General features: G+C 41.9%; 1 protein-coding gene across 1 annotated transcript in view; it reads right to left on the reverse strand.

Moving 5' to 3' along the window:
- The window catches only part of Psme4 (proteasome activator subunit 4), a 159,730-nt gene that overhangs the window by 13,818 nt on the left and 125,963 nt on the right, over positions 1–19,949 (reverse strand). Inside the window, exons 41-44 of the mRNA XM_045137278.1 lie at positions 15,335–15,420; positions 7,735–7,863; positions 7,350–7,505; positions 129–291 (exon numbers count right to left, since the gene is read on the reverse strand). Coding sequence (XP_044993213.1) covers positions 129–291; positions 7,350–7,505; positions 7,735–7,863; positions 15,335–15,420 — 534 coding nt within the window. The remainder of the gene's footprint in view (positions 1–128; positions 292–7,349; positions 7,506–7,734; positions 7,864–15,334; positions 15,421–19,949) is intronic.

Raw genomic sequence — 19,949 nt, forward strand, 5'->3', positions numbered from 1 at the left:
AAGCAAACTTCTTAAATGTAAGGAAAGGCACTCCCAGTCCATTGTCAAGACCTGAGCACAAACAAATACTTTTATATATTTGTTCAATGTTGTTAATTCCCAAAAGGAGTATTTTCCACCAACATTACCTGCAGAAGGGATGGTATCTCCTACAGAACCAGGATCTCGCTTTCTTTTCTTAGGTAGTTTTGTTTTGCAAAGTTGCTCAAAATGAATCTGCATAGGACTGTCCATGGTAAGGAAGTTACATTGTAATAGACCACTTAAGGTGGTAGCAGCCATTTCTCGAACCTGTAGAGTTAATCATTTCTATTAGAACTGAATCTGAGGGAATAATCTGATAATAAATAACAAAATAATAATAAATAAATAATAAAAAATAATCAAATAATAAAAGATGAGGGTGAACATGGAAACTACAGTGGGAACCCTTCCTGGAACTAAGTATTTTTGACAAAAAGAGTGTACATAGGTGTGGGCGTGACAGGGTTTCTTGTCATTGCAAATGAACTTCAGATATATGTACCATTTTATGTATTAGCTTTACATGTGTACTGGGGAATCAGTTCTAGACTAGTAGACTTTGCAAGCAACAGCCTTTAACCACTGAGCCATCTCTCCAGCTACTAAGTATAACTTTCATGCAAACAAAATTTCTTCATAAATTATCTGATCTCTACTTGATATCAAAAATACATACAATGAAATATGAAAAGCTGGGTGTGGTGGCATGCGCCTTTAATCGCAGCACTTGGGAGGCAGAGGGAGGAGGATTGCCATGAGTTGGAGGTCACCCTGAGACTACATAGTGAATTCCAGGTCAGCCTGGGCTACAGCCAGACCCTACCTTGGAAAAAAAAAATTTAAAAAAAAAAAATGAAAAGATGGGGGCTGGGGAAATGGCTTAATGGTTAAAGGCACTTGTTGGCAAAGCCTGTTGGCTCAGATTTGATTCCCCAGCTCCCACATAAAGCCAGATGCACAAAGTGGTATGCATGTGGAGTTTGTTTATAGTGGTAAGAAGCCCTGGTGCACCCACCCTTCCTTCTTTGCAAATAAAGAAATTAAAATATTTAATTTAATAAAATAAAATTTAATTAAAGAATATGAAATTAAAAATTTTTTTAAAGACATAACTTTTTTTTTATATATTTTTTTTAAATTTTTTATTTATTTATTTGAGAGTGACAGACACAGAGAGAAGGACAGATAGAGGGAGAGAGAGAGAGAATGGGCGCGCCAGGGATTCCAGCCTCTGCAAACGAACTCCAGACGCGTGCGCCCCCTTGTGCATCTGGCTAACGTGGGACCTGGGGAACTGAGCCTCGAACCGGGGTCCTTAGGCTTCACAGGCAAGCGTTTAACCGCTAAGCCACCTCTCCAGCCCAAAAAAAATTTTTTGAGGTAAGAGTCTCACTTTATCCCAGACTGTCATGGAACACACTATATGTAGTCTCAGGCTGGCCTCGAACTCACAGCAATCCTCCTATCTCTGCCTCCCGAGTGCTGAGATTAAAGGCATGTACCACCTAACTTGGCTAAAAATGTTCATTTTTAAAATATTTTATTTCTTCATTTGCAAGCCCAGTGGGGGGGAGGGGGCAGTGGTGGTTACCATCGAAGACATCTTGCTGATGCAAATTTGAACTCCAGATGCATGCACCATTTGGTGTGTATGGCTTTACATGGGTACTAGGAATCAAATCCAGGCTGGAAGGCTTAGTAAGCAAATACCTTTAAGTGCTGAGTTTTCTCCCCAGACCCGTAAAAACATATGTAACAAATTTAAAAAAAGCAACTAAGCCAGCGTGGTGGCACACGCCCTTAATCCCAGCACTCCGGAGGCAGAGGTAGGAGGATCACCGTGAGTTCAAGGCCATCTGAGATTAAATAGTTAATTCCAGATCAGCCTGGACTAGAGTGAGACCTTGCCTTGAAAAACCAAAAAAAAAAAAAAAAAAAAAAAAAAAGCAACTGAGTTGGGTGCGGTGGTGCATGCCTTTAATCCTAGCACTTGGGAGGCAGAGGTAAGTGGATCACCTGAGTTCAAGGCCAACAACTGGACCAGGGCAATGAAGTAGATGTTATTAGCAGAATCCTAATAAATAATAAATAAATGATGTTTTAAAAAGCAGAGCTGGAAGAGATGTCTTAGTGGTTAAGGCACTTGTCTGCAAAGCCAAAGGACCCAGGTTCAATTCCCCAGGATCCATGTAAAAGCCAGATGCACAAAGTGGTGCATGCATCTGGAATTAATTTGCAGCAGTTGGAGTCCCTGGTGCGCCCATTCTCTCTCTCTCTCAAATAAATTAAAAAAATTTTAAAAATTTAGGAAGATGACTCATTAGTAAAAAATGCTTGCTGTGTAATCATGAAACCTGAGTTTGATACCCAGCACCCATGTAAAAAGCTAGATGTGGCTGCATATGCCTGTAGCCCAAGCACTGAGAGGACTGGTGGGGCTTGTTGGTCTATCAGTCTGACTGAACATGAGTTCTAGGTTCAGTGAAGACAGGATACCCAATGTCTTCCCTGGCCTTGTCTCACATGCACACAGTGTATATGCATCTCTACATACATGCATGCTACACACACAGCTTTGTTTTTTGTTTCTTGACAAGCTTTTTTTTTTTACCAGTACTGTCATTTGGTTGCAATCTTTCCTAAAAAGCTTAATAATTAACAGTGGTGCTGAGTACTGAATCTATGGCACTACATGTTAGGCAAATGCTCAACCACTGAGCTACATGAACAGGCCTCTTTTAATTTTTATTTTACTTATTTATTTTTTATTTATTTATTTTTTTATTTTTATTTTTATTTTTTTTTAAAACATTTTATTTATTTACTTGAGAGCGACAGACACAGAGAGAAAGACAGATAGAGGGGGAGAGAGAGAGAATGGGCGCGCCAGGGCTTTCAGCCTCTGCAAACGAACTCCAGATGTGTGCGCCCCCTTGTGCATCTGGCTAACGTGGGACCTGGGGAACCGAGCCTCGAACCGGGGTCCTTAGGCTTCACAGGCAAGCGCTTAACCGCTAAGCCATCTCTCCAGCCCTATTTTTTTGTTTTTTTGAGGTAGGGTTTCACACTACTTCAGGTTGACCTGGAATTCACTATGTATTCTCAGGGTGACCTCAGACTCACAGTGATCCTCCTACCTCTGCTCCCAAGTGCTGGGATTAAAGGCATGTGCCACCATGCCCAGCTTCCCTCTTTTTAGACACAGGGTCTCATGTTGCCCAGGTTGGCCTTGAACTTGAGGTACTGAGAAAATCTCAGGGTTCTAGATATGTTAGGTCAAAGCTTCATCACTAGGTTTCAATATGGTTCCCTTTAAAAGAAACATTTTGTTTTTGAGACAGGGTCTTGCTACATTGTCCAGGCTGGCCTTGACCTCATGTTCAAGTTGCCCCTGAGATTATAGGTATATACTACCATGTATGGCAAAATATTCTTAATTCATGTAACTTTTTCCTATTAAAAAAACTTCCTGAGCACAAAATATCTCGAATTTCTAAAATAATACTGACAAAAATAAGGTTGGTGGTATCATCATACCTGATTTTAACCTATACTACAGAGCAATAGTAACAAAAACAGCATGATACTGGCACAAAAGCAGACATGTAGATCAATGGAACAGAACAGAGGACCCAGATGTAAGTCCAGGTAGCTATAGTCACCTGATATTCGACAAAAATGCCAAAAGCACTCATTGGAGAAAACACAGCCTCTTCAGTAAATGGTGCTGGGAAAACTGGATACGTATCTGTAGAAGGATGAAAGTAGATCCTTCCTCTCTCTCCATGCACAAGAATTAAGTCCAAATGGATTAAAGACCTTAACATCAGACCTGAAATTCTGAAACTGCTAGAGGGGAAAGTAGAACCCCTTAAAATTATTGGTCTTGGCAAAGACTTTCTGAATATAACCCCAATTGCTCAGGTAATAAAACTGCAGATTAACCACTGGAACCTCATGAAATTACAAAGATTTTGTACGGCAAAGGACACTGTGAATAAAGCAAAAAGACAACCTGCAAAATGGGGGAAAAAAAATCTTTGCCAGCTATATATCTGATAGAGGATTAATATTTAGGGTACACAAAGAACTCAAATTAAATAATAAGAAATCAAACAACCCAATTAAAAAAATGGGCTATGGAACTAAATAGGGAGTTCTCAAAAGAAGAAATACAGATGGCACATAAACGTCTAAAAAAATGTTCTACATCCCTAATCATCAGGGAAATGCAGATTAAAAGTACATTGAGCCGGGCGTGGTGGCGCACGCCTTTAATCCCAGCACTCGGGAGGCCGAGGTAGGAGGATCGCCGTGAGTTCGAGGCCACCCTGAAACTCCATAGTGAATTCCAGGTCAGCCTGGGCTAGAGTGAGACCCTACCTCAAAAAAAAAAAAAAAAAAAAAAAAAACCAAAAGTACATTGAGATTCTATCTCACTCCTCTCAGATTGGCTACCATCATGAAAACAAATAACCATAAATGCTGGTAAGGATGCAGAAATAGAGGAACCCTTCTACACTGCTGGTGGGAATGCAATCTGGTCCAGCCATTGTGGAAATCAGATAGCTAAAAACAGATCTACCATATGACCCAGCTATAACACTCCTAAGCATATATCCTAAGGACTTGTGAGACCCTACCTTGAAAAACAAAACAAAAAAAGAATTTCCTGGGTTGGAGAGATGGCTCAGCATTAAGGCACTTGCCTGCAAAGACTAAGGACCCAGGTTTGATTCCCCAGTGCCCATGTACAGTTAGAGGCACAAGGTGGCACGGAGCTGGTGTGCCCATTCTCTCTCTCTGCCTCTTTCACTCTCTCAAATAAAAACAATAAATAAGCAAAAATATTTTTAAAAAGAATTTCCATTTAAAAGAATTTGGATTATTAAACTTGAATGTATAAACAGTTGCTTTTCAAAAATCTCGTGCTAATATCATGACACAAAATTTGACCATGAACTTCTGATTCTAACTTACAAACAATGGTTATCATTATTATACACTTCTGTGGAAACCAGAGGTTGATGATGTTGGATGCCTTCCTCAACTATTGATTACCTATTTATTGAGGTAGGTTCTCTCACCTGAACCCAGAGCTTGCCAATTTGGCTAGTCTAGCTAGTGGGCTTGCTTTTTATCACTACCTCCCGAGTGCTGGGTTACATCAGGCCACCACAGTAACCTAGTATTTACGTGGGTGCTGGAGATCCAAACTCTGCTCCTCATGCTTGCATGACACTTGGTCCACTGACTCAGTAACACAGCCTCAGTTTTATTTTCATTAAAAAAAAAAACTACTATGAATTTTTTTTTTTTTTTTTTTTTTGGTTTTTCGAGGTAGGGTCTTACTCCAGCCCAGGCTGACCTGGAATTCACTATGGAGTCTCAGGGTGGCCTCGAACTCACGGCAATCCTACCTCTGCCTCCCCAGTGTTGGGATTAAAGGCTTGCACCACCACGCCTGGCTTTCAATCTTTGTTAATAAATTTTTCTCTTTTTAAAACTTTTTTTGTTCATTTTTATTTATTTATTTGAGAGTGACAGAGAGAGAAAGAGGCGGGGGGGAGGAGAGAGAGGGAGAAAGAGAGAAAGAGAATGGGCGCGCCAGGGCTTCCAGCCATTGCAAACGAACTCCATATGTGTGCGACCCCTTGTTCATCCGGCTAACGTGGGTCTTGGAGAATCAAGCCTTGAATCGGGGTCCTTAGGCTTCACAGGCAAGTGCTTAAATGCTAAGAGCCAGAGCCTCCAGCCACTACAAATTCCAGAGGCATGTGCCACTTTGTGCATCTGGCTTTATGTGGGTACTGGGGAAATAAAATCAAGTTGGGCCTTAACAGCTAAGTCCTCTCCAACCCTAAAGATTTTTTTTTTTAAACTGGTGTGCGCGGTATGTTTCTCTAGTGTATGTTGGTATATGCATGTGTGTACAGATGTGCACACCCTGTGGGTAAACATGCAGATGGTAGGAGGATTTCAGATGTCTTCTTCAATTGCTCTTCCACCTTATTCTCGTCAGAGTCTCTCACCGAACCTGGAACTCACCTGTTTTTTTTTTTTTTTTTGGCTGAAAAGGGCACCACAGCAATCCTGTTTCTGCCCGTCAGTACTGGAGCTAAGGGCATGCACAGCCATGCCTGGCCTAAAATCATTTTTTTTTCCCCCTTTTTAGTAGGGTTTCATTCTAGCCCAGGATAACCTGGAACTCACTCTGTACTCCCCAGGCTGGCCTGCAATTTACAGTACTATCTACTTATCTCAGCCTCCCGAGCACTGGGATTGTAGTGTAAGCCACCACACCTGGCTAAGCTATTGCTTTTTTTATTTTATTTTTTTCCCTTCGAGGTAGGGTCTCACTCTAGCTCAGGCTGACCTGGAACTCTTGGCGATCTTCCTACCTCTGCCTCCTGAGTGCTGGGATTAAAGGCTCCCGGCAGCTATTGGTTTTTGAGATGGTATCTCACTTCACAGCTCAGACAAGCTTTGACCCATCTGCATCAGGCTCATGATGATTCCTCCCCCCCACCCCCCATAGGGTTTTACTCTAGTCCAGGATGACATGTAATTCACAATATAGTTTCAGGGAGGCTACAAACTCATGGTGATCCTCCTACCTCTTCCTCCCAAGTGCTGGAATAAAAGGCGTGTGCCACCATGCCTTGCTATGATGATTAAAAAAAAGTTTTTTAAAATTTATTTGAGAGACAGAGAGGAGGAGAAAGAATGGGCGCCAAACAGCCTCTAGCCCCTGTAAACCAACTCCAAACTTAGGTTCTACCTTGTGCAACTGGCTTATGAGGGTCCTGAAGAATGGAACATGGGTCCTCTGGTTTTGCAGGCAAGTGCTTAACCGCTAAGCCACCCCTCGAGCCCTGATTTAAAAAAAATTTTTTGTTGTTGTTGCGGCTTTTTTTTTTTTTGGTTTTTTGAGGTAGGGTTTCCCTTTGGTCCAGGCTGACCTGCAATTAACTATGTAGTCCAGGGTGGCCTCGAACTCAGGGCAATCCTCCTACCTCTGCTTCTGGAATGCTGGGATTAAAGGTGTGTGCCACCATGCCTGGCAAATTTACTGTTTATTGACCTGATTTTTTAAAAAATTATGTATTTATTTGAGAGAGATAGAGGGAGAGAAAGAATGGGCACAACAGGGGCTCCAGCCACTGCAAATAAACTCCAGATGCATGTGCCACCTTGTGAATCTGGCTTACATGGGTCCTAAGAAACTGAACCTGGGTCCTTTGGCTTTGCAGGTGAGTGCCATCTCTCCAGACCCTGATTTCTTTTTAAATTAACTACATTCCAATTTGTAATTGAAATTTTACCTCTAACTGTTCATCCTCCAAAAGGCTTATAATCAGCCACCTGATATCTTTAACTGCATCCTCGTTGTTTAGGAAAATGAAGAGATTATAAAATACCATGGTCTGGAGGTAGGTCAATACTGTGTACCTCGCATGCCAAGAACTGCTTCTTGCTGTCTGTAAAGGAGAAATGATTATAGTGATAAATAATACTGACAAGAAAATCAGATTACAATGACATTACATACAAATAATATTCTAATTTAATCTTACTTTCATAGGTATACAATAAGTTTATCTGCCACTTCCTTCTATAAGGAGAGGGAAGAGGGGACAATTTGAAGCAATCTCTCAGAATGTATGGTGATTCGTAGAATGGTAAAACAAAACTCACAGTTACACTTACTTGACTTAGCACCTTAAGTACCAAAGGCACTTGATGAGGATAAAGCAATCCCTGAGACATTAGTGATAAACACAGTTTTGCATCCCTTTTCAGTTCATCATAGCTAGTGTCATTTTCCACTGGAGCAATCTAAAAAAACAAAGCAAATCAAGACAAGATAAATTAACTTCCAGGGCTAGAGCGATGGCACACTGGTTAAAGGTGCTTGCTTGCAAAGCTTGTTTACCTGGGCTGCATTCCCCAGCACTCATGTAGTCACATAAAATGAGGCACATGCACGTGCAGTATGTTTGCAGCAGCATGCCTATTTCCCCCCTCTCTTTCAAATAAATAAATAAACAATATAGATACATATGTACATACACACATATTTATTTATATTTTGTTTTTTTTTGAGGCAGGGCTTTATTCTAGTCCAGAATGACCAGGAACTAACCCTTACTCTGTAGCTCATGGCTGGCCTCATGTTAACCCTCCTACCTCAGCAGCCTCGAGTGCTGGTATTACAGCTGTGTGCCACTACACCCGGCCTAAATATATATATACATACATACATACACACATACATATACACACACATACACATACACACACACACACACACACACATATATATGTATGTATGTATGTATGTATGTATGTATGTATGTATGACTTTGGAGGCTAAAGTAGGAGATGAGTTCCAGGTCAGCCTGGGTTAGAGTAAGAAACAGACCCAGAAGTTTCTCACACTGCATTATGTTATTTCTCTTTCTTTTAATTTAATTAATTTATTTATTAGACAGAAAGATAAAGGCATAGAGAGAGAGAGAGAGAATGGGCACTCCAGGACCTTTAGCCACTACAAATGAACTCCAGACACATGTGCCACCTTGTGTGTCTGGCTTTATGTGTGTGCTAGGGAATTAAACCTGGGCCATCAGGCTTTGCAAGCAAGTGTCTTTAACTTCTGACCATCTCCCAGTCATGTATTATATTATTTCTTTAAAAAAAAAAATCTGTCTGGGTATGGTGGCACACTCCTTTAATCCCAGCACTTGTGAGGCAGAGGTAGAGGATCACTATGAGTTGAAGGCCACCCTGAGACTACATAGTGAATTCCAAGTCAGCCTGGGCTAGAACAAGACTCTACCTTGAGCCTCCTCCCCACCCACAAAAAGAAAAAAAGCTCCCTTGTTCAGAGTGATTCCTAGTCTAAAGTGTAAAAGTCAACGATGATTTTGTAAGAAAAGAAACTGTATCATTATAAGTTTTTATTTATTTATTTGGGAGAGAAAGAGGAAGAGGGAGGGGGGACGGGGGGGGGGAGGAGGGAGGGAGGGAGGGAGGGAGCGGACACAGCAGGGCCTCCAGCCGCTGCAAACGAACTCCAGACACGTGTCCCTTTTTGTATCTGGTTTATGTGGGTCCAGGAGAATTGTACCTGGGTACTATGCTTTTGCAGCAAGTGTCTTAACCACTAAGCCATCTCTCCAGTCCTACATATTCTTATAAAATATGTCTGACTTTCTGTGTTTTAGGTCTCTTTCTACCAATCAGATGATGAGGGAGGTTTATTTACTTCACCATGCTTTGCTTTTTTTAAAAAAATATATTTTATTTATTATTACTTGAGAGAGAAAGAGAGAGAGAGAATGGGCACATCAGGGCCTCCAGCCACTGCAAACTCTAGACCCATGCACCTCCTTGTGCATCCAGCTTTACATGGGTACTGGATCAAACCTGAATCCTTTGGCTTTGAGTCAAGTGCCTTAATGGCTAAGCCATCTCTCCAGCCCTGGTTTGCTTTTCGTCTCACAGGATTTTCAAGGCACCACCATAAAACACATATCTGAACTGTAATATGCACCACCATCTATTGAACCAGGGCCCTCTAGTGCCAATAGATATGTAAACTATAACTATTTCCAGCCTTCATGAAGTTACTTCACTGTCTTTGGAAAAGAGGGTAGGATTATAATGCCCTTACAAAGTAAAGCCACACATACTTTTATTAGACACTGCCCCATACCAGGCTAGCCTCAAGACCACTATGTAGCCAAGGATGATCTTTAACTGCTGATCCTTCTGCTCTACATCCCAAGTGCTGGGTTACAGGCATGTACTACCACCACACCTGTCACCATCCATGCCTATCTTTATTGCCTATTGTAAGTGTTTCTTATCATGAGAGTATGGTATTAAACATCTGGGGTATTGCTGGTAGGATGGGTGAAGTAGCCTGCAAAATGGCTCAATTTGCAAAAAGAAACAATAATAAAGAATAATAAAAATAATTCTTATCATTATTAGCAGGGATTATAGAAATTTAGATGAAATGTTCAAAACCTGGCACTGGGGCTGGGAGTTGGCTCACTGGGTGAAGTCTCACACTGAAGCTCAGAACTCAAGTCTAGGCCTCCCCAGGCTCCATGTCAAAAGCCAGAAGCCTACTAGCATTTTGACAGTGCAAGAGAGAAGAAGGAGACAAGAGAATTTCTCAGAAGCTCTTAGTGAAACTCTGCCTCAAATGAGGTGGACTGATAAGGACCAAAAGTTGTCTTCTGGCCACCACACACACTGTGACATGTGGGTGCTCCTGTTCACAAACACTGACACACACAAATATCTGATTATGGAGCTTGCCTTTAGCAAAGTACCTGTGATAGTTCTTAATGAAGTTTCCTCATGGCTTTAACAAGTGTCACACTCATTTTATGAGCATTCCTGGCCTGGAGAGATGCCTTAGTGCAAAGCCAAAGGACCCAGGTTTGATTATCCAGGACCCACGTAAGCCAGATGCACAAGATGGTGCATGCATCTGGAGTTCATTTGCAGTGGCTGGAGGCCTTGGCACACCCATTCCCTTCTCTCTCTCTCTTTCTCTGCCTCATTCTCTCTCTCAAATAAATATCAATAAAATAAAAAAAAAGAATACTCCTTTAGACAAAGGAGAGAGAATATAAGCAAAGTATATATGTATGTAAATGTCATAATGAAACTTATCTGCACACTCACTAAAATATCACCCATGTGCAAAAATAAATGGTTTGAAAAAGGTTTTTATTTTTAAAATATTTTTAAGTTTTTTCTTTTTTATTCATTGAGAGAGACAGAGAAAGGCAGGTAGTGAGAATGGGTGCATCAGGGTTCTAGCCACTGCATACACACTCCAGATGCACTTGCCACCTTGTTCAACTGGCTTTACCTAAGTCCTGGGAAACAGAACTCAGGTTATCTCTCTAGCCTTAAAAAAAGGTTTTTTAGGGCTGGAGAGATGGCTTAGCAGTTAACCGCTTGCCTGTGAAGCCTAAGGACCCAGGTTCAAGGCTTGGTTCCCCAGGTCCCACATTAGCCAGATGCACAAGGGGGCGCACGCGTCTGGTGTTCGTTTGCAGAGGCTGGAAGCCCTGGCGCGCCCATTCTCTCTCTCCCTCTATCTGTCTTTCTCTGTGTGTCTGTCGTTCTAAAATAAATAAATAAATAAAAATTTTTAAAAAAGTTTTTCTAGAAAAGTTGTATAGTTTGGGGCTGGAGAGATAGCTTAGTAGTTAAGGTGCTTGCCTGCAAAGCCAAAGTACCCAGGTTCAATTCCCCAGTAGCCACATAAGCCAGGGGCGCATGTGTGTGGAGTTGGTTTGCAGTAGCGAGAGCACCGGCACACCTATTCTCTCTCTCTCTCTCCTATCTCTGCTTGCAAATTAAATTAAATTTTAATTTAAAAAAAGTGGTATACTTTGGGCTGCAGAGATGGCTTAGCAGTTAAGGTGCATGCTTGTGAAACCTAAGGACCTAGGTTTGGGTCCCCAGTACTCATGTAAGCCAGATGCACAAGGTGGCATGCCCATTCATTCTCATTGTCTCTCTCCCCCACTTAAATAAATAAGTAATCTTGGTGTGGTGGTGCATATCTTTAAACACTTGGGAAGCAGAGAGTAGGAGGATCACCATGAGTTTGAGGTGACCCTGGGACTATATAGTGAATTCCAGGTCAGCCTAGACTAGATTGAGATCCTACCTAGAATATATGTGTGTGTGTGTGTGTGTGTGTGTGTGTGTGTGAGAGAGAGAGAGAGAGAGAGAGAGAGAGAGAGAGAGAGAGAGAGAGAAATAGTGGTATACTTTGGCTGGAGAGACAGTTCAGCAGTTAAGAACACATCCTGTGCAGGCATGAGGGCCAGAGGAGGCCTCAGAGAATGCTCATGTTTGATCTCCTGGATTCACATAACAGCTGGACATGGCTGTGCATTGTCCATAACTCCAGTCTAAGGGAGCAGATTGCAGAGGAAAAAAACAAAGCAAAACAAAAACCCAACTGGGCAAGCTCCAGGATCAATAAGAAAATGGCTCCATGAAAATGGGCAGTAGAGCAATGGAGCAGACCACCCGATGTTCTGCTCTGGCCACTACTCCTGAGCTCCCCCTGCTGCAGGTGAGCACATGAAGTGCTGCAAGAACACTTAAACGTGTGCCTATAACACACACACACATGCGTGCATGCAACAAAAGGTGGTGCACTCCAGGAAGAGGGAGAAGGGAATGAGACTACTATTCCCTGAGCAATTTCTGTATCATTTGTATGCTTTCATATTAGTATATTAAAATCAGAGTAGGGCTGGAGAGATGAAGTCTCAGCAGTTAAGGTGCTTACTTGCAAAGCCTGATGGCCTGGGTTTGGTTTCCCAGCACCCATGTAAAGCCAGATGTACAAAGTGGTGCATGTGCCTGGAGTTTGTAGCGACGGGAGGTACTGGTTTGGCCATAATCTTTCTCTCTGCTTACAAATAGATTAAAACAAAACAAAACAAAACAAAAACACTGCTGGGCATGATGGCACATTCCTTTAATCCCAGCACTCAGAAGGATGGCTATGAATTCCAGGCCAGCCTGAGACTACATAGTGAATTCCAGGCGAATCAACCTCGAAAAACTGAAAAATGAACAAACAAAACTAATATTATAGTAGAAGAATAGAAAACCTAGTAGAAGAATAGAAAACATGTACTGGTGAAACAAAACTGAAGACCAGAGGTAGCCTGAACACTTCTCTCCCTCCCTCCTCCCCTTTTTTTCTTTTGAGAAAGGCTCTCAAGTATATAGTCCAACCTGGCTTCAAACCCACAATTATCTTGCCTTAGTCTCCTAACTGTTGGAATTTTAAGTGTGCCACTATGCCTAAGGACCCAGGTTAAATTCTCCTGTACCCATGTAAGCCAGATGCACAAGGTGGTGCATGTGTCTGGACTTGTTTGCAGTGGCTGGAGGCCCTGGTATGCCCATTCTCTCTCTCTCTCTCTGCACCATGTCTTTCCCAAATAAATAACTTAGATTATGAAACAATAATAGAATATTGTATGGAAAAGTATAAATAGGCAGGAAAATACAAATGACCATCATATTTGAAGAGAGTCTCACTAAAAAAGTACCATATTTATTATTTTTAATTTATTTAAGTAATAACATTTTATTTTTTTCTTTGCAGTGCTGGGCACTCTACTTCTTTGTAGGAAGCACCCTGCAAATTTTAAGTGTAGGCAGAGCTTTAACACAGCAAATTTTCACCCAGGGATTATCCAACAAGTATACTCATTTATCCAAAATAGTGTTAGGACTAGGATTGTTAATCATTCAATTTTCAGGAAAAGTAAAGAGTTTCTAATGTCAGAAAAAGGGTTAAATTTTAAACTGATGAACACAGTCGTTTGTAAAAGAGAGGCAAATGTATGTACTGATACAGAAAGATAACCATGACACAAAGTCTTATGTTGGAAGAATGTTGGCACTAACTCATTTGAGGGTAAAAACACAAGAAATTAAAGCTGGGTATGGTGGCACACGCCTTTAATTGCAGTACTCAGGAGGCAGAAGTAGGAGAATCACTGTGAGTTCAAGAACACCTTGTGATTACATAGTGAATTACAGGTCAGTCTGGGCTAGCGTGAGACCCTACTTCAAACCAAAAACTCCCCCTGAAACCCAAAAAATAAAACAAACCAAGAAATTATATCTACATTGCCCTATCAGCAATTGCTGTTTCAAAAAAAACAAAAAAAAAACAAAAAAACAACCTATTTACTTACATGTGGTGTGTGTGTGTGTGTGTGTACATGCATGCATGAGCATGCTGGGGTTCCTTGCTGCTGCAAATAGATGCAAGATACTTAGGTCATTTCTGCATCCATCTTTACATGGGTGCTAAGTGCCTTTAGCCACTAGGCAGACCTGAAATTCACTATTCACTCAGACTGGCCTTGAACTCACAGCAATTCTTCTGCCTGCCTCAAAGTACTGGGATTAAAGGTGCACATTACTACTCCTGGCTATTGCTGCTTTTTAGGCCTATACATTTACATGGATCTTGGTAAATTTACTTTAAAATACTTAAACTTTTGGGTTTTGGGGTGTGTGGGGGGGGGGAGGGTGATGTTTACACATATGAAGAGACCAGAGAACTTCTGGTGTCCTCCTCAATTGCTCACCCAAGTGTTTGCTTGAGACAGAATCTCTCATGGAACCTGGAGTGGCCACTTCAGTCAGGACAGCTACTAGCTGACCAGACAGCTCCATTCTCTGCTCCCCACAGGACTGGGGTCACAGGCACACAGGGTTATGCCCACGTTTCAAATGGGTGCTGGGGACAAGTAAGGCCCTCCCTTATACATGCATGGCAAGCACGCACCCTCTGAGCTCTCTTCCCCACCCTGAAATCCCCCCCCCCCCAAGGTAGGGTCTCACTCTCTCAGGCTGACCTGGAATTCACTATGTAGTCTCAGGGTGGCCTCAAACTCATGGCAATCCTCCTACCTCTTCCTCTCAAGTGCTGGGATTAAAGGCATGTGTCACCACACCCAGCTCCACCCTGAATTCTTTTTGGTTTTTTGAGGTAGGGTCTCACTCTAGCCCAGGCTGACCTGGAATTCACTATGTAGTCTCAGGGTGGCCTCGAACTCACAGCAATCCTCTGACCTCTGCCTCCCTAGTGCTGGGATTAAAGGCATGTACCACCATGCCCGGCTTCCACCCTTTATGGATTGCTTTCTCCCCAAGATACCTCTTATTTTTATTTTTTTAATATATTTTATTTATTTGCAAGCATAGAAGGGAGCGGGGAGGAAGAGTGAGGGAGGGAAGGAGGGAGAGAGAAAAGGAGAGAGAAAATGAATGTAGTGGGCTGGAAGCACTTGCTTGCAAAGCCAAAGGACTCAGGATGGATTCCCTATGACCCAGTAAAGCCAAGGTGGCACATGCATCCAGAGTTTATTTGCAGTGGCTAGAGGTCCTGACATGCCCATTCTCTCTCTCTCTCTCCCTTTTTATCCAATAACTAAACAAAAATTAAAAGAAAAATTTAGGGCAGGGGAAACAGCTTAGTGGTTAAGTTGTTTGTGTGGGAATCCTAAGGATCCTGGTTAGATTTCCCAGGACCCACGTAAGCCAGATGCATATGGTGGCTCATGCACCTGGAGTATGTTTGCAGCAGCTGGAGGCCCTGGTGTGCCCAATCTCTCTCTCTGCCTCTTTCTATCAGATAAATAAAATAAATACAATACTTAAAAAATACAATATATATGTATAAAAGATTAACAAATTAAAAACAAAAAAAAAATCTTGATCACCTTACCTTAAAAAATAAAGGCAGAAGTTGAAGCTGTTCTTTGACTGCAGTAGAAAAAGATCTTCCTGCACTTGCCATAAGCCATTTCAATACTATTTGGAAATAAACATGCACAATCAGTTATAGCTATTAAGTTACAGACTACAAAGAATGATATAATTAGCTTCTCATAGTCACTCAGATAGTTCTTTAAGGTTAAATCATTTATGACAATTCACGATCAAAATGATTAATTCGTAGTACATAAAGGGCCCATGAAAAAAGCTATCCAAACAATTCAGACAGAATAATGAGGCTGCTCTCTCTAAGTACTACTACATAAGCAGCTATGGGAGTAAGTCATCAGCAGTGGACCTTGCAAGCTACACAATCAATCAGCCAGGCAAGATGTGCCTTCTGGTGCAATAATGGCATATAAGTTCTGAGAGTAACCATTTGCTCTCTGATTGGACTTGAGGACCACTTGGAGATGGGAGAGGGGAAATACATAGGTCCTAGAGGGAAGATATCACTGTTGAGTCCATCAAGTTGACTTCTAGAAGGGTATACGTTTATGCCCACTGATTAATGTGGTTCTCACTTTTGGTTAGAGATGTTTCTTTTTTTTTTTTCAAGGTAGGGTCTCACTCTAGTCCAGGCTGACCTGGGATTAACTCTGTCATCTCAGGGTGGCCTTGAACTCATGGCAATCCTACCTCTGCCTCCCGAGTGCTGGGATTAAAGGTGTGCACCATCATGCCCGGCTTAGAGATGTTTCTTTTCACACATGGCTAAAAATTCTAAGGAGATCAAACATTCACTCAGATGAGAAAGAGAGAAAACCCAGTATTTAGCACTGAACGAGTCAGAACTCAAGTAGGGGAAGTAGCAGAAAGAACATTAGTGCTGCCACTGTCACTGCTAGCCAGAGAATATTCTCTATGGAGGTGGTGATGAGACAAGGAGAAGACTCAACAAAGCTAAAACTAGGAGGTGGTTGAGAGCTCAACACCAAATGAGACATCTCTATCAAACCCTCCAATGTTCAGGAACTCTGTGGAAAAGGGGCAGAAAGAATGTAAGAGCCACAGGGTGGGGCACAGTCATCCAGACATAACTTACTGGTGCATTCATGACCTCACAAGGATTGTAATTACCCTCTACAAAGCTTGTACAATTCTGAGCCCATCAACATTTTGATACAGAGGATAGAGAACAAAAAGAATGGGACATCAAAACTGAAGAAGGGGGCTGGAGAAATAACTTAGTGGTTAAGGCTTTTGACGGCAAAGCCAAAGGACCCAGGTTCAATTCCCCAGTACCCACATAAAGCCAGATGCATGAGTCTGAGACCCTACCTCAAATAACAAAACAAACAAACATAATTAGAGGACTCACACTGATTTTAAGGAACAAACTATTACAAATCTATAGTAATCAGCAATATGGTCTGTAAATCTATGGAATAGAACAGTGAAAGTTAAAGCAAGCCCTCACAATGTGAGGGCCAATCAAATGTCAAAGCCTGTCAATGGAAAGGACAGTTGTTTTTTTTTTTTAGCCAGCCTGGGCTATAGAGTGAATTCCAGGTCAGCCTGGGCTACACTGAAACCCTCCCCCAAATAAAACAAAACAGGGCTGGAGAGATGGCTTAGCAGCTAAAGTACTTACCTGCAAAGCCAAAGGACCTAGGTTTGATTCCCCAGGACCCATGTGAGCCAAATGGGCAAGGCGGTGCATGTGTTTGGAGACTGTTTGTAGTGGCCAGAGGCCCTGATGCACCCATTCTCTCTCTCTCTCAAAAAAAAAAAAAAAAAAAAAAGCCACCACAAAAGAAGGTATGCAAGGTGGGGACTCACGTAGGAAAAGATTTATAAATCATTTACATGACCAGTTATTAATGACATCAAGAACACAAAAAGAACTCAACTCAGAGATGACTCTGGTTATAGGTACTTGTTTGATGCCTGGGTTTCATCCCTCAGTACCCACGTAAAGCCAGGTGCACAAAGTGGCACATAGGCCTGGAGTTTGTCTGCAGTGCCAGAGGGCCCTGGAGTGTCCATTCTCTCTCTCTCAAATTTATAAAGAAAAATGTTTATTAAATAGAATTACAGGAGCCGGGCGCAGAGGCGAACGCCTTTAATCCCAGCACTCAGGAGGCAGAGGTAGGAGGATCACCGTGAGTTCAAGGCCACCCTTAGACTCCATAGTGAATTCCAGGTCAGTCTGGGCCAGAGTGAGACCATACCTCGACAAACAAAACAAAACAAAACAAATAGAATTACAGGGCTGGAGAGATAGCTTAGTGGCTAAGGCATTTGCCTGCAATGCTTAAGGACCCTGGTTCAATTCCCCAGGACCCATGTAAGCCAGATGCACAAGGGGGCACATGTGTCTAGAGTTCATTTGCAGGCCCTGGTGTACCCATTCTCTCTCTCAAATAAATAAATAAAATTAGAAAAAGAAAAAAAAACCTATTAATTCAATAGTAACAAAAATACCATAGTTAATAAATGGAGAAAATACTTTTTAGTTGACATTTATTTCTCCAAAGTATACAAATGGCTCATAAACACACTTGCTGTTAGGTAAATACAACTACCATCACAACTGTTTACCTCCATTATGATGGATAAAATTAGAAGAAAAAAGAAGGAAAAATGACAGAAGAGGCAGGGATGGGGGAACTAGACTGTCATGCCATTTTGGCCACTAGAATGTAAAATGTGCAGCTGCTGGAAAACAGTCCAACTTCAAAATGTTAGTAGGCATAGAAACACCAGATTGTTCATCAACACTACTTTTAGATTTTTGTTTTGTTTTGTTTTTGGTTTTTCAAGGTAGGGTTTTGCTATAGCCCAGGCAGACCTGGAATTCACTTTGCAGTCTCAGGGTGGCCTTGAACTCACAGAGTCCTCCGACCTCGGCCTCCCGGGTGCTGGGATTAAGGGCGCCGCCAAGCGCAGTCCTCTACTGTCTTAAGGGCCCTCCCTTCCTACTTAGTGCTGTCCTGTGTTTGGATTTCTGTGTTTGAAGAATTTGAACTATCGAGCATTTGGTCATTATTTGAGCTGTTTCAGAATTATTGAAGGCTATTTTAGTGTATGTTTTGTTTTGGTACTTGGGTAGGCTATTGCAGTTTTTTTTTTTTTTTTTGAGGTAGGGTCTCACTCTGGCTGAGGCTGACCTGGAATTCACTATGTAGACTCAGGGTGGCCTTGAACTAAAGTGTACCACCATATTCTTATTTATTTATTTGCATGTGCAGCAGGGCTTCTTGCTGCTGCAAAGGAACTCCAGATGTACATATCACTTTGTCCATCTGGCCACCATGCCCAGCTATGTTTTTGTTTTTCTGAGGTTGGGTTTCACTCTAGTCCTAGGATGGCCTTGAAATTAATCTCTTATTTATGCTACAACATGGATCAACCATGAAATACTATGCAAAGTAAAATATGCCAGGAATTAATTATATAGATATGGTTTGATTGATATGAGCTACTCAGAATACACAAATTTCATAGAGACAAAGAGAATGGTGGCTATTCAAGATTAAGGGAAAAAAGAACAAGAAGTTACTGGACGTGGGTACAGACTTTCAGTTCGTTATGAAGAGAATTCTCTAGATGGTGGTGTTTGTGCAACAGTTACTTGATACCAATGAACTGCACACTTAAGATAACCACACATCAGAAATTTTAGACTGTTATGCTTGCTTTATCACAAGTTTCCTCTGCCCGCTCTGCGAGAAAGGGTCGTCATCCACTTCTTGGCTCCCAGTTATTTAATAAGGGTGTTGTGGCCAGTGACAGAAAGTGATTTCTTGATTTTCTTTTCTTTTTCTTCTTCTTCTTCTTTTTTTTTTTTTTGGTTTCTCCAGGTAGGGTTTTACTCTAGCCCAAGCAGACCTATAATTCATTATGTAATCTCAGGCTGGCCTTGAACTCATGGCAAACCTCCTACTTCAGCCTCCCAAGTACTAGGATAAAAGACATGTGCCACCACGCCTGGCTTATCATAAATTTTAAAGGTGGGGCATGTTAGGTCAGGACAAAATGGAGTCACGAGGACAACAGGAGGGCAACAGACATAAGGAAGTAGGTCATCCACATTCCTCAAGGAACCATCATTCCTTCCTTGCCTAACAATGCCCCAGGTGTGGGTGTCCTGACCTCACATTTCAAAGGACATGGGTTACTGTTCTGGTGTCACACCCTGAGATCTCCCCTAAAGAAACCCTTTCTTTACTTCCCCCTTCCTCACATTCCCCCCAGCTGAAGAGTTCTATATAGCCCAGTATCTGTAACTCCAAGTTGACTGCTCTGCTCTTGAGTGAGTTAAAGCTCTGGCTTATTTTTCTCTCACCCTTGTTTTGCTCTTTCCCTGTCTCCTTAAGAACTTAAAGCCTCTACGACTCTTTGACGACATCTTATCTTTCTCTGTAACTCTGCTTGGCCACATCCATAAGCTGGGCAATGGGTCCAAATGGCCTGAGAATGGTACTTTTGATTTTCAAATTTTCATTAATTTAAAATCTTCTGCCAATGTATAGGCAAATGGTTCGTAGTACCCTATCTTTCACTCTGCGTTCATGGCCTTCTTTCTGCTCCTCCTGCTTTTCTCACCAGGTCCTTCTGGC

The sequence above is a fragment of the Jaculus jaculus genome, chromosome 18, assembly GCF_020740685.1.
Source record: "Jaculus jaculus isolate mJacJac1 chromosome 18, mJacJac1.mat.Y.cur, whole genome shotgun sequence".
Taxonomy (NCBI): domain Eukaryota; kingdom Metazoa; phylum Chordata; class Mammalia; order Rodentia; family Dipodidae; genus Jaculus; species Jaculus jaculus.